At 36.8% G+C, this 14392-nt stretch overlaps 1 protein-coding gene across 3 annotated transcripts in view; it reads left to right on the top strand.

Moving 5' to 3' along the window:
- The window catches only part of rgs3b (regulator of G protein signaling 3b), a 40726-nt gene that overhangs the window by 10636 nt on the left and 15698 nt on the right, over window positions 1-14392 (top strand). The window contains exons 6-16 of one of the 3 annotated variants that reach the window (XM_026212286.1): window positions 54-148; window positions 440-508; window positions 803-863; window positions 3139-3229; window positions 4303-4367; window positions 8932-9013; window positions 11878-11983; window positions 12120-12489; window positions 12570-12618; window positions 13409-13659; window positions 14144-14227. In XM_026212286.1, the coding sequence (XP_026068071.1) occupies window positions 54-148; window positions 440-508; window positions 803-863; window positions 3139-3229; window positions 4303-4367; window positions 8932-9013; window positions 11878-11983; window positions 12120-12489; window positions 12570-12618; window positions 13409-13659; window positions 14144-14227 (1323 nt within the window). Of the gene's footprint in view, window positions 1-53; window positions 149-439; window positions 509-802; window positions 864-3138; window positions 3230-4299; window positions 4368-5676; window positions 6417-8931; window positions 9014-11877; window positions 11984-12119; window positions 12490-12569; window positions 12619-13408; window positions 13660-14143; window positions 14228-14392 lie in introns of those variants that run through there. The other 2 variants (XM_026212285.1, XM_026212287.1) reach the window with 2 other exon arrangements.

Here is a 14392-nt window from a genome sequence, read left to right as displayed (position 1 = left end):
TGTTAAACTAGTGGACTTAATAGCAACCACCAACACGTGTTTATTTATTCCAGATAAGTATTGCTCCAGATGTTGACCACAGCAAGCGATGGAAGACCAGGACCGTTCTAGACTGCAAGAGTCCTGTTTTCAACGAGAGTTTTATGTTGTGAGTGACAGAGCACTTGTATGAAGGTGTTTAAAAAGAGGAAGTGAAGAGTGTCACGTTATCTTATAGCTGAATAATTTATGTTAAAACTCTCTAACCTTTGGTCTGACAGATTCTGTATCTCGATCAGTCTTTCTGAAATAGACTTTAGGGCTGAGTCTGCAGTGTCTCTTTTGTTAGCTGAAAAAAAAGGCTGTCTTTTTTAAATCTTTGAAGGAGAAGGCCATTGTGTTTTTGGATGAAGCTGGACATTGATGGATGAGCTTTTGAAGTATTGCATTTATGTTGCAGAGATGTGGATGAAGACGATCAGAAGAAGAGGCTGTTGTTAACTGTGTGGAATCGCAGTAGAACTTCCAGGTAGGTCTTTATCATCTTTTTTCATTCACATGTTGTTTTTCTACCTGTATATACAGCTGTAGATAGAGGCTACTTATATGTGTCCCATAAGTATAATTGTTCTAGCATGTATTTAATTTTCCCGCTGCAGTGTCACAGTCACTCAGTACAAAATCAATAATTTATTGGCTGTGTTTTTTTTATATCAGCAGCATCACTGGTGGGGTTAACCGATATGACTGCGACATGACTTTATAAGGAGTTCAAAAATTCCCGCTTGTTGTTGTGTTTAAGAGTGTTTGATTTTGCCCACAGGCGCAGTGACTTCCTGGGCTGTATGAGTTTTGGTGTCCACTCCCTCATCACCTCATCTAAGGTAAATATCCTATTGTTAACATTTGCCCATAGCGCTTTTACCCTGCAAATAATTTGGATTTGGATTTTTATCAGAAAAATGTAGAACAATTTACAGTAGTTGTAGTACAGTGGTTACTGCTTTTTTATTTTCTCATAACACCAATACATTAATTAAAAGGACCAAAAAAATAAATATTTTATATTATTTTATTATTCTATTATGTTATGAAAGTGTTGTAAAAGTCTCTTATACTCACCAAGGCTGCAATTGTTTTAATCCAAAGTAAGTATAGTAAAAAAGTAATATTGTGAAATGCTATTACAATTTATTTTAGTAATTTATATCTATGAAGGCAATCCTGTATTTTTATGATCTTTAGAATAGAAATTATGATTATATGCTGAATTGGTACTCAAAAATAATTTCTTAATATTAACATTGTAGAAAGCATTGCTGGAACTTTTATATATTTTTTAAAGATTCTTTGATGACTAGAAAGAAAATGACTTTAGGGCTGTAGCAATTGTAGTGCAATATTAATTATGCTAGAGAAAATAAGACTCCTGGGTCTCTTAAAATGAACAACTAATATTCCTTTTTTAGAAAAAAAACATTTAATTATTACCCATTGTTTCTCTGTCTGTACTTGTACTGTGAACAATGAGAATAAAGTTGACAGATTAATTAAGTGCATTTAAGTGCCATTCAGTTGTGGTTTTAAATAAAGCATTTCCTGAGATGCACATTAAACTTTAAACACATAAAACATTAATTTAATTTATCTTTTAATTATTGAAAATTAAGCAAACTTAACTTTTTGGTAAACAGAGGGGATTTACTATTAAAAATAAAACATGGAAGAAATGTTGTGTGGTTAAACCTTAAAAACCTTTTTTTAGTAGTAGGCTATGTACATTCTGCTGAACAGTAGTAATACATATCTGGCAAATACTTGTTTTTAAACTAAACCAGACTTTTATTTTGACGGGTTGACGAACCTTTACATTTCTGTGTATGTGATGTGACGGTAGTTTTACTCAAATCAAACGGTCAAATGCTCATGAAGTGACTGTCAGAGCAGTTCTGGAGATGTTGTTCATGTGTTCACGTCCTTATTTAGTGAGAGGAAAGACGCTGAAATCACTGCGAGCGTCATGCGCGCTACAGTGTCTGTAATAAAGGAAGCTCCATTCATTAACAGAGACATGTAGAACATACAGGATTCATATTTAAATAGACTGTTCCAGCTTAATATTTACAGATATTAGTCCATATCGTGATGTGATGTAAGTGCAATGACCTATTTTGGATTAATTCATTCAAAATTTGGCAAATTCCGCGCCATTTCCACGCTAAACTGTAAAATCCGTTTTTATGACTGGATTCCGCGATTCCCTCCACGTTTTCTGCATCGCGGAAATCATAGGGCCCTAGTTGTGGTATGCCAGCTCTATCTTTGGACATTTTGAATGATAGAAAATATAGTAATGTACATGTGCTGAATTAGAGCGATTCAGGAATTATGCAGCATGAATGCTATTGTAAAATGTGACTGAGAAGGAAAGCAAAAAGTGATATATTAGTAAACAGATTTTACCTTCATAGATGTACTGCCACAGTACATCATCCATTATTTACTTAAAATCTTCTTTCATTGTAACACAACTCAGCTTGCTTTATGAAAGATAGCATTTCATATTTATCAAAAGAAACATTTCTTAATTTCATTCTCTTCTTGTCAAAGCATTTCCTCCACACCATCGTCTAATTACACAGTGGGGGAAGTGGGGACGGGGCTGCTCACTGAGGCTTGAAAAATGACCTACAATTACCAAGAGCAGCACACTGCAAACATGCTGACATCGGGGCTGTATTCTGCCTACACAGACCAACGAGAAATATCCCATCTGAGATCCCTGTTCCTTTGCATTATGTCCTATTGTCATATTCAAGAGTGTTATACTCATGTGTTAAGACAGTAAATCCTTTCTCAGAGGGTGATATTTTGAGAAAAATTAGATCAAGCCCGATGGATGTTTTATATAACACAATGCCATCTGGCTGAGCGGGAGAGTAAAATGGGCATCAGCTGTTTATAGCTGCAAAGGTCTGAAAAACACACACACACAAACACGCTACCAAAGACCACAGGGCCTGGTTTTAATACTCTCCCTATGAGGGACGCATTAACAAGTCAACAGATATTGCAACTGCAAAACCTTGCAAAGGAAAGGCCACCTTCTTCTCATGGCTTTCTGTGTCTAATTGTGTTTTTCACACTTTCTGCCGACAGGAGATCAGAGGTTGGTATTATCTCCTGGGAGAGGAGCTGGGCAGGAGCAAACATCTGAAAGTGGCCTCACGTCGCATCAGACAGACCGCTGGTGAGATTAAACGCAGTTTCTCTCTCTGGCGCAGTTGGATCGTGGCCACTCTCTGATAGCCTTTAGTAGCGAAGACGGACAGATTCCACATGACAGTTTTTTCCTCAGCAACAGTAGATCAGATTATCCACAGATGGATCTCTCTGAAACCAAGCAAGCTCTTTGCAGCGCAAGTTACTTTTGAGTCTGAGTGGAACTGGAATGTTTCACTTCTCACCAAATGCTATATTGAATTAACAAGCATCGCCTTGTACTTCTTGGAGGGATATAGAGGTCTCGGTGTTGAAACGTACAGCATCCCTGCGGAGATCCTAACAAAGAGCCGGGGGCCAGGGGGCTGACACAGTGTGTGCTGTGAGGAGCCGCGGGAATAAGATGAGAATTCAAAGGTTGAAGCATCATGATGTGTCAGTTTAAATCCACTTTAGAGATCTCGCCTCCCTCCCTATACCTTTCGTAATGGCCATTGCGATGAAAAAAACATTTGGTGCAGTCATTTTTTTGTTCGTTGTGTGTAAGAGATCATCTTAATTATTGTTCACAAAATGATCGAATTTGCTCCTGGGGTGTGGATGAAATGACACGTGTCCCGTCAGAGAAATTCAGCCGAGATTAAGTTTGATTGGAGAAAGGAGAGAGAGAGAGAGGTGCAGGAGAACAGAGAGAGAAAGAGAGGGGGCTTGAGTCAAGGCACTGGGCTGACTTTAATAGAGAGAGCCAGCTGTATTGTATCCCTCTTGAATGCTGTTTCCACGAAGAATGTTTAAAAAGACATTGCTTCCTGGGAGCGTAATCTCTATGGTTACAAAGAAGGGGAGCCTGTCGCAGGTTGTCGGGGTGGGGGTAATGCTTTTAGGGGAGTAGATTTCTTTCTCTCTCTGTTGTGGGGCAGTCAGCTCTGTGTCAGAGCGATTCAGGTTGAGTTCATCTCTCATGGTGTAGACACACTCGCTTTGGACTGGATTCTGCTGTCCTCTCTCTAAAAGAGAGATTTCTACCCAGGGATAAGATGTACTCAAAGAGCAATCTGTCATCCTGGGACTCGTGGGACTCTCTTGTGTATCTTTCAGAAGCTGCTGCGTCCAACTATGAAGCTGGAGCCGAGACCACAAGTCCAGAGAACATGCAGTCATTTACAGTAAGTTGGATTTTTTTTTTTTTTTTTTATGTTTCTAATGTTTTAAAATATGTTTCTTTTTGTAAAACATTTTGTAACCTAAAATGTTCTTCATTTATGAAGTTTCTAAATTAATGTTTTTAATAGTAAAACGCTTAATATAAATGAACCTTACACCAATTAAAATTTTCTTTTTAACGTTAAGATCGGATAGAAATTCCACTTTTTTTTTTCTTTTTTTTTTACAGTGTGGGATTTCATTGGATTATGGATCGAGCTATGGATACTTAAATTAAATTTTTTTTGTAATTTGATATTTCGTCAGAATTGTAAATGTTGTGTAGTTTGTATGAAAATTTTTTTTTTTTAAATATTTGATAAAGATTCTAGATTCCAGCTGATAATGCTTAGTATGGATTTTTTAGTAGACACGGGGAAGTATGCAGTGTTATTTATTAAATGTTACAGTTTTCAGGAATTATCAATACCAGCTAGTTTATGTGTTTAGATTTATATGGACCTTAAAATGTGTTTTAAACGGTTTTATTTCAAATGAATTTTTTATAGATTTATTAATATTTAGAATGAGCTTTTATTTTGATATTTTTAGGTTTAATTTTAATTTTAGTTTTAGTTATAATCTTTTTTATTTTTAGTTATAATCTTTTTTATTTTAATCTTTTTCTTTTTGGTTTTAGTAATTATAGGACTTTAGTTTCAATTTATAATTTTTTTTTAGGTTTAATCATCTGCTAATCATATTTTATTTCAGTTCAGTTTTATTTCAGTTGTCGATTTTTTTTTTTTTTTTTTTGTAGTTTCAGTTTTTAGTTCATGATAACTGGTTTGAAATAGGTGCAGTGCAAAACACGATTCCTCTGCTTGTTGGGAGTAAATTGATTTGGCTGTAGCATTGGAAACTATTATAGCAGCCCTAAGCTAAGCTAACAATAGCAACAGCTAGCGAAGCTGCATGTAGTCTAAAGAGTTTTCCAGCCATCAGAGATGTTGGGAATACAAGCAGCTCTGTGGCGTGACGGACAGTAGAAATATGAGGAGGCGTGTGGATGTGCTTTTGGATAAGTGTGACACACACACACACACACACACACACACAGATACTCGCTCATTAAACCCTCCCATCCACTTTAGCGAGCAACTTTTCCCAGGACTGTTCTCCGCCCGCTCTGTTCTCCTCAGACAAAGCTGGGAAACGGGAAAAGCTAACAAAGTGCCTGCAATAGGAAGCCCAATCCCGCACAGTGTTTATGATTTATCAGCTCCGCAGACACTATCGCTGGTTCCCTGTATTTTTACACAGAGGCCAGTCAAATACTCTGCTAATCATTCTTCTATTTCCTTCCTCTTTTCCCGAAAATCAATTTTTTCAGATTACATACTTGACTTTCCAGGGATTTCTGATTGGCGCTGACTGGTTTTAACTGGGACATCAGTGATAGGGTGCTGTAAGAGATTAACAAAGTATGGATTATGGCAGAGTGAAACGACTGTATTGGTTTTACACCAGATCCTGCTCCAGTATAATAATGGATTGCGGAAATTTCAACACTGTTTTCGCGAATCGAGGTGTTGTGCAAGGGCTGGACGTCCTCCATGTCTGTCATCCTATGCTTGTCCAGCTTCTCATTAAACAAACATCAAATGTATTTTAATGTCTCTGGCTCAAAATGAATGTTTGTGTTTACACTAAATCAGCCTATCGGAGTGAGCTCCATTTCACTTGTGCGGAGAGAGCGAGTCCAGCCACTACTGTTGAAAACTACTCAGGAAGCATGTTAGCTTATCGAGAGCAGACATACTGCCTGGCCACTGGCTGGGGGGGGGTGGAAGGTGGTTTCCTGTCATTCTTCTGCTCAAAGCAGTTCCCATGAGTGGGCATGCATAGCCGCACTAGAGCAAGCGTGAAGGGAAGCAGCATCACCTGTGTGACTTTACTTTTATTTAAGACACTGAAGAGAGCGCCGTAGATGTAGGTGGAGGTATATGCGGTGAGCGATGCATACGATCCACGGTCTGTGTCGGCTCTGCATCGAACGAAACTTGCCACAGGTTTGTCCCTCTGTTTTTTTTTTAATTTAAAGTGGTATAAAAGTTATGGCGTGGTCGATCTGGGGATAGTCCTCATGAAATCGGTTGCATAAAATGTATTTTTTTTAGATTAGGGTGCAGCGGTGTAGCTGGATGTTTAAAGATCAGAGCTGATTGAAGCAAGGCACTTAACCCTAGATTGCTCCAGATTGGCACTGTAGTACGCTGAGCCAGTAGTAAGAGTTTCTGTTACATTATAAAAGTTGATCCTTGAGAATGATGAGGATTTGAGGTGCTGTGCGTAATGGAAATGCTCAAGCACTGGAGCATCTCCAGCTCCCTAGGGATGGATGACTTCATCAATGAAAGTTAGTCAATATATGGCAGAAATATTAGAAATAAAAGTGGGACTGGGGTCAAGGAGGGATGCCTGATGACTAGTCACATGAGTGTGATTGACGGGACTAGATGAAGAGGGTGACCAGATTTTTAAGTCGAGGGGTGGAGGGTGTGATTTCTTTGGGGGTGCCTGTTCATGTTTGTTTGTAATGATAGGAATAGCTGTAGTTACAAAACATTTAAGGAATATAGATTAATTAATAAAGCAAAAGAAAAGGTCTGATAATTCTGTTGGTGCATTACATTACTGTTGGTGTGTTTTAGCCGCCTTTTAGCCTGTTTTATTCAGTTTTACATTTGAATGAAACAAATGCAAAGAACATAAAATGAATAATGTTACAAACGTGTTTGTAATTGTTGACATAAATATATATATATATTTAAATAAATTTAAATCAATTCTAATATAATATGAAATAATATAATAAAGATAAAAACATGATTTAAAAAAAAAAAAAAAAATTACAAATGTATTTGTAAATTTACATGGATATTCATAAATTTGGACAAAAATGACCATACAATAGAATAATAAATACTGTGAATCATCATAAAACCATAAAAATGAAAACAATAGGATAAATAGAATATAATATAATTGATTAGCAACCAAATACAGGACATGCTTACATTTTTTGTTAACTGTTGGAAAACTGGGACTACACTTCATTGAATCAGGTCGTCTGCTCCCCGTCTTATGTTTGAAACTCCATTTAATGATGAGCAAGATCTTTCTGCTCATCATCTTAAACTGGATTATGGCTTAATGAATGAATATTGTCATAACAAGAGCTAGTCGTCCTCATTCAGTAATGCTATTACTTTGACTTTGATATTGATCACACAGGTGAGCGTCCATGTTTGAACTTGAGCTTGAACAATAACCAGGAGCAGTGGAGAAGGGAAACAGTGCAGTTTGATGTGGATAATTGTTTCATCACAGCAATTAATGGAGCTTGTAATGAAGGCGACCACATCGACCCAGAGGAGAAAAGAGGAATGGCAGTGAAAGTCCTAAAGCTGTCATCACTTTTTCTCTTTTTCTTCTCTCTCCCTTCCCAAACAAGGCTCTTTGTTGTTGTGCGGTCAATGTCATGTTAAATGTGAGATGCCCCCTCCCCTTCAACATTTCCTATTTAGTTTGGCTCCAGGTTCTGTTGACATTTTGAACTTCTACTGTCCAACTTCTACTGTTTGTCAGTGCCATAGCAGTTTTCTCGCCCCCGTCATTTCCTTTGCTTGCCAGGGAAAAAGAAAAGCCCCTGATCACCCAGCAACCCTGACTAATTTCTCAGCTTGTAGTTTTTAATATCCCTGACTCTTTGGTGCTATGGCATTTCAGTCTTCGTGCTGCTGGGGTACAGTGGCGCTCTGGGGGGTGTTTGTTTCTGGCACACACACTCTGACCCGGTTACTGTGGGGTCTTAATGTACTCCTGTGGATGGTCCATCTCCCTGAATTGTTCCTGAGGTCACTTTCATTTCAGTCCATTTACATTTTTTTTTTTCAATTGTCATTGAATATATTTAGATTTTTATTATGAGTGAATCCCTTTATTTATATATATATATATATATATATATATATATATATATATATATATGTATATATATATATATATATATATATATATATATATATATATATATATATATTAAAGATTTATTAAAGATTTTTACATGTTTTTAAATAAGTTTATTCAATGCTCACCGAGGCTATATAGGTATAGGTATATTTTTACAATTAAAAAAAAAAAAAAAAAATATTTATATATATATATATATATATATATATATATATATATATATATATATACAATGTAATGTATTCCTGTTATTTCAAAGCTGAATTTTCGTCAGCAGTTACTGCAGTCTTCAGTGTCACATGATCTTTAAGAAATAATTCTAATATGATGGTTTATTGTTCAAGAAACATTTATTATTGTCAGTTTGGGGGAAAATACAGTACTTATTATATGTTTTTATGATTTTTTGATTAATATAAATTAAAAAAATATGCAACCTTTTAAAAAGATTATTAACGTCTTTATTGTCATCCTAGCTGAATAAAAGTATTGACATCTTTAAAAAACTACTAACCCCAAACCTTTGAATAATATGTATGTGCTCTTTCACAGGTGACCATTTTGAGAGGAAAAGATGGTTTTGGCTTCACCATCTGCTCCGACTCCCCTGTACGGGTCCAAGCTGTTGATCCAGGTCATTTTAAACACTCAAGAACTATACTTATTCATATTGTCCTCATAATTTGCCATGTTATCTACATTTTAGCCAGAGTAAAATTGTTTTGCTAAGAAGTTACTCCCTCATAGCATAAGAGACTTAAATCTTAGTTATGTTTTATTTGAGTTACAACTCTGCCTCAGATGTTTTTCTGTAAAATATTTCTGAGAAGTAAAAAAAAAAAAAAAACCCTTTTCTATTATAGTATTTATAGTGAAAGTGAAGTGACATTCAGCCAAGTATGGTGACCCATACTCAGAATTTGTGCTCTGCATTTAACCCATCCGAAATGAACACACACAGAGCAGTGAACACACACACACACTGTGAGCACACACCCGGAGCAGTGGGCAGCCATTTATGCTGCGGCGCCCGGGGAGCAGTTGGGGGTTCGATGCCTTGCTCAAGGGCACCTAAGTCGTGGTATTGAAGGTGGAGAGAGAGCTGTTCATGCACTCCCCCCACCCACAATTCCGTCCGGCCCGAGACTAGAACTCACAACCCTTCAATTGGGAGTCCAACTCTCTAACCATTAGGCCACGACTTCCCCTATTGGCACTCCAATAAACTCAAATACCTTGGTATTGCCACCCTCTCAAAAAAAGGTGCATATTAGTACCTTAAGGGTACATAATAGTGATTTAAGCTATTAATATGCACCTTTTAGGGATAGAGAAGGTAAAAAAAAAAATATATGTCCGTTAAAGGGAACTGCCCCAGTGACTCTGTAAATTTTTACACATTTTCAAAACTTAAAGAGCCAGTAAGATGAAAATTCTAAGCTTCCTATCACTTTTTATAAGTCCTGTACATTAGGTTTAAATCCATCCAAGGTTAAAAAACATTGTCATTTTGTCAAAATATCATTTTTAAATTACCTCAGTTCTCATAGATCCCCAAACGGTTCGCGCAAAGCTGTTCAAAAGATTCAGTTTCCTTAAACCCCACCTTTCGGTAGCATACTGTGTTCTGATTGGTCAACTGACATAGTCAGATTTGATTGGTTGTTCCGCACACAACGTCATGGTAAACAATGCGTTAGCATCTGTTTGGGGTGAATTAGGTCTTATTCCTCTCATCGTGAAGCAAACAGTAAAATAAAAAACTTTAAAAGTCTTGCTGCTTGTTCTTCTGTGTGGGTGTATTCAAGCCGCGCGCTTCAGTTTGAATCTGAATAGCGCGTTCAGCGCGGGGGTGTGGTCACATATAACGAAGGGAGACATGAAAAACAGACATCCCGTTGTTTTCATATGGATTACTTTATCGCAGAATATCTGTTCGGCAGCACTTATTTAGTTTTAAAGAAGACATGTCAAGCTTTCTATAGATATCTCTCTCATGTCTCTTCGTTGAGTATTCACGGAGTTACACTTCATTTTAATGACGTTTTTGTAAACGAAGATCAGCGCAGACAGGCTGCAGACAGCACACATACTGATACGACGCTCAGGAGAAAACAGACACATAACTTCATAATCATACTTCGCGTTGTGATTCGGAGATGCTCGTTGTTCTAAATAAAGTTGGTAATGAACCCTCTTTTCTGGCCAAATGCTTTGAAAATCCCGCCTTGTACTCACCGAGATTAGAAAAGCAGTCATCAGTGAAATGTTGTGAACACAACAAAAGGGATTTGTTGTACTGCTCTGGTATTGTGGTAAAAAAGAGTTTTAGCCAATGGTTCTTCTGATTTTCATTCTTTGGCAGTGAAAACAAAACAAACTTGCCTTTACAATTAAAAACACACTTTCTCCTCGACATGATGCTATCACACCAACCAGAGCGTCTGTGTGGGGGGTGGGGCAGGTCAGAGTTCGTTTCTCTCAAGACGGTAGGCGGAAATTATTATGCAAAGTGCTCCTAGTGACGTACATAGAGATGTGCAAAAGATTTGAAATCTATAACGACTCGTTTCAGCGATTCAGAGTCAACTCCTTACTTTAGAAGCCAATAACTTTATAAATCGTGTACTTTTTGGTTTAATTACTTTGCACATTGTTTACACTGATGGACAGCTACATCATACTCTGTAATACAGGTAATTTTTGATTTCCCATCTGTGTGGCTCTTTAAAGGTACAAAAAAAAAAAATACCTTTCTAGTACTAGGGCCATTCTCACTATTAACTAGTTACTTATTACCATATTTTCTGTACTATAAGTCGCACTTTTTTTCATAGTTTGGCTGGTCCTGTGACTTATAGTCAGGTGCGACTTATTTATCAAAATTAAATTGACATGAACTAAGACATATGAACCAAGAGTAAATATTACCGTCTACAGCCACGAGAGGGCTGAGAGGGTAATGTTTTCTCTTGGTTCTAAATAAATGCGACTTAAAGTCCAGTGCGACTTATATATGTTTTTTCCTCATCATGACGTATTTTTGGACTGATGCGACTTATACTCAGGTCCCACTTATAGTCCGAAAAATACCGTAGCATTCCTGTTATTAACATATTGGCAGTTTATTAGTACTTCTAAAGCACATATTATACATACTTAATCTGACCCAATAACTTAATTTAACAACTACCTTACTAACTATTAATAACAGCAAATTAGTTTACCGAGACAAAAGCCATAGTTAATAGTTTGATAATAGCGAGAATTTGACCTTAAAATAAAGCATGACCAAAAAAAAACTATTTACTATAGTAACAACAATAAATTACGCATAATTACAAGCGTTAGCCTTAATTCTAACTTTAACCCTATAGTAAGTATTTTGTTATTTATTGACATTACTCAGTACTTCAGTGTACACAATTACACTGTAAATTAAAGGTGATACTTTTTGAACTATTTATGATCTTGAGTGTCTTTGTCTACTTTGTTTAGGTGGTCCAGCTCACCAGGCAGGTTTACAGCAGCAGGACACATTATTGCAGCTAAATGGCCAGCCGGTTGAACACTGGAAGTGTGTAGACCTGGCTCATGCCATCAGGTGTGTAAGGATGTTTTGGTATTTATTTTGTAGTCACAGGTTTCACAACAACTTAATAATCACCTCTCATTTTTTAATAATAGTATAATGAGCTAACATTGCAACATTATTGTTAAATTCATCTTTCTTCCTGCAGGAATTGTCGTAATGAGATCACAATGGTGGTGTGGAGGACAGTGCCTATTATGAAGCCTTACTATGAGGGGCTTATCCACAGACCTTCATACAAACCCTCCGGATTTGATTCTCTCTCTTCCACTGCAAAGACACAAAACAAAACCCCACCTTTACTCTCTCGACCCACCAATCACAAACAGGGGCGCCGTAAAAAAGCAAGTGCCCCTGATAACACAGGAAACGGAGTAGGAGAGTCGTTGTGGTCTTGGACAGGCAAACGAGAAGAAAATGACTACAAAACACGCACGCAGACCCTCAAAGGTACCCGTGTGACATCATCAAATGGTGACAACTACATCATCCTCTCTCCTGTCAACCCTGGAAACCAGGTGGGAGTCTGAAAGCAATTATATTCATGTTCAAATTGAGTGGGGTAATATGTTGCTTATCTGAATGTTTAATGTTGCAGATATTGCAGCCAGTGTATTCTGACTCCAATGGCACACTGGGAACTCTAGGTACGACAGCTTATGAGAATTTTTTATGTTTCTGTTCCACATGTTCAGGCAAAGATCTGATATTGACTTGTCTCAGATCAGTTTGAAATGTAACATTTTTGCATATACTATTTAGGAAAGAAGCATAAAAAATATGCAGGAACTGTTATTGTGATCTCCAAGTTTTGAGATGAAATGACAGATGGAAGTACCATGAGGCTCATAACCTTCATAGTTTCATAAAGTTCATAGTTTGTTGTCAATGAGATGTTTTTTTAAAGAAATTAAAATTATCTTTTTCAAAGATTGATTGATTTGTTTTAGTCTTTTTAAAGAATGCATTCAATTGGTCAAAGATGAAAGTAAATACAAGCATAAAGTTACAGAGAAATTCTGTTTAAAATAATGCTGTTCTTTTTAACTCTCTATTCAACAAATAAATAAATAATGGTTTCCACAAAAATATGAACTGTTTACAACATGTATAATAAAAAGAAATCTCAAGTTTCTCAAAAACCAATCATTTCTAAAGTAACAGAATCATTTCTGAAAGATCATGTGACACTGAAGACTGAAATAATTGCTTCTCTAAAAAGTCAGCTTTGCCATACCAGAAATGTTACTTGTAAAAATACATCACAGTATTAACATTTCTACTCTATTTTTGAGCAAATAGTTTTCTTTAAAAAAAGAAGAAAAAGACAATCCTAAACTTTTGAGGTATTTGCATGCTAATCCAGGGTATGGTACCTGTACAAAACATATCATAATAGTGTGGTATGTTTTGATGATATTTCTTGTCGATTCATAGGAAGAATCTATCAGACTAGCAGAGGAGTGCAGCAGAGCCCAGACTACCTGCAGAACGGGGGGCTGCAAGCACAGGCCACCTTGTGCAGGTCTATGAACAGTAAGACCACCACCGTGCCTCCTTCATCCTACAGACAGAGCTTTGCCAACTACCAGAACTGCACCATCGTCCAGTCCCACCTGCCTCACTCCAACTATGGCACATACGTCAGTCTGGCCCCCAAGATTCTCATCTTCCCAGTTTTTGTTCAGGTATGTTCATTAGCTGTTTATCTTCCAGGTTTATTTTGTAGTCTTTGTACATGTTTTATTTGAAAAATTCATGCTAGAGGTAAAAGATCAGTGGTTTGTGTTATTAAGTGTATCTTACAAGCGTTATCAATAACACATGAATTATTGGTTAAAATCTGTATGAATGTATATGTAAGAGTGTATGTTTTCATATGTTTCCCCCATTTTTAGTTATCTTTAGCTTTTTTCTGTGTTGTGAGAAAGAATTTTCCTCAGGTAATACAAGGTCATGGAAATCTGTGTTTTTTAATTAAAAATGTTACTTAAAATAGTTGAAGTATAATATATCTCAGCACAGCATACTACTCTCTCTGCTTGGTATTTCATTCCAGTGTAATGGCTAGTGTGCTCTTACAATTGTTCATCTAGGATGTGTTGTTCTGATACACAGCTAAAAACATGATTGACATGATGTAGCTGTAATGAGTCTTGAATTGTATTGCAGCCACTGGACCTGTGCAGCCCAGAGAGAGTCCTGGTGTTGTCAGAGGAAATGATCCTTCATGATAGCAAACACATAGCTCTTAAGGTAACGCCACTAACTCTCTCCTGAGAAACATGTGTTGCTCAGAGGTTGTTGTTTATTCGGGGAGTTTTCGGTTCTATTTAATCATCACATTTTCACTTACATTTTCAAATGCATTTATAACAATTGTAAGCATATATTAAGACTATACAGCCGTACAAATATTAT

Source organism: Carassius auratus, chromosome 30 (genome assembly GCF_003368295.1).
Source record: "Carassius auratus strain Wakin chromosome 30, ASM336829v1, whole genome shotgun sequence".
NCBI lineage: Eukaryota > Metazoa > Chordata > Actinopteri > Cypriniformes > Cyprinidae > Carassius > Carassius auratus.
The sequence above is the reverse complement of the archived record's forward strand: the minus strand, read 5'-3'. Positions and strand labels throughout refer to the sequence as shown.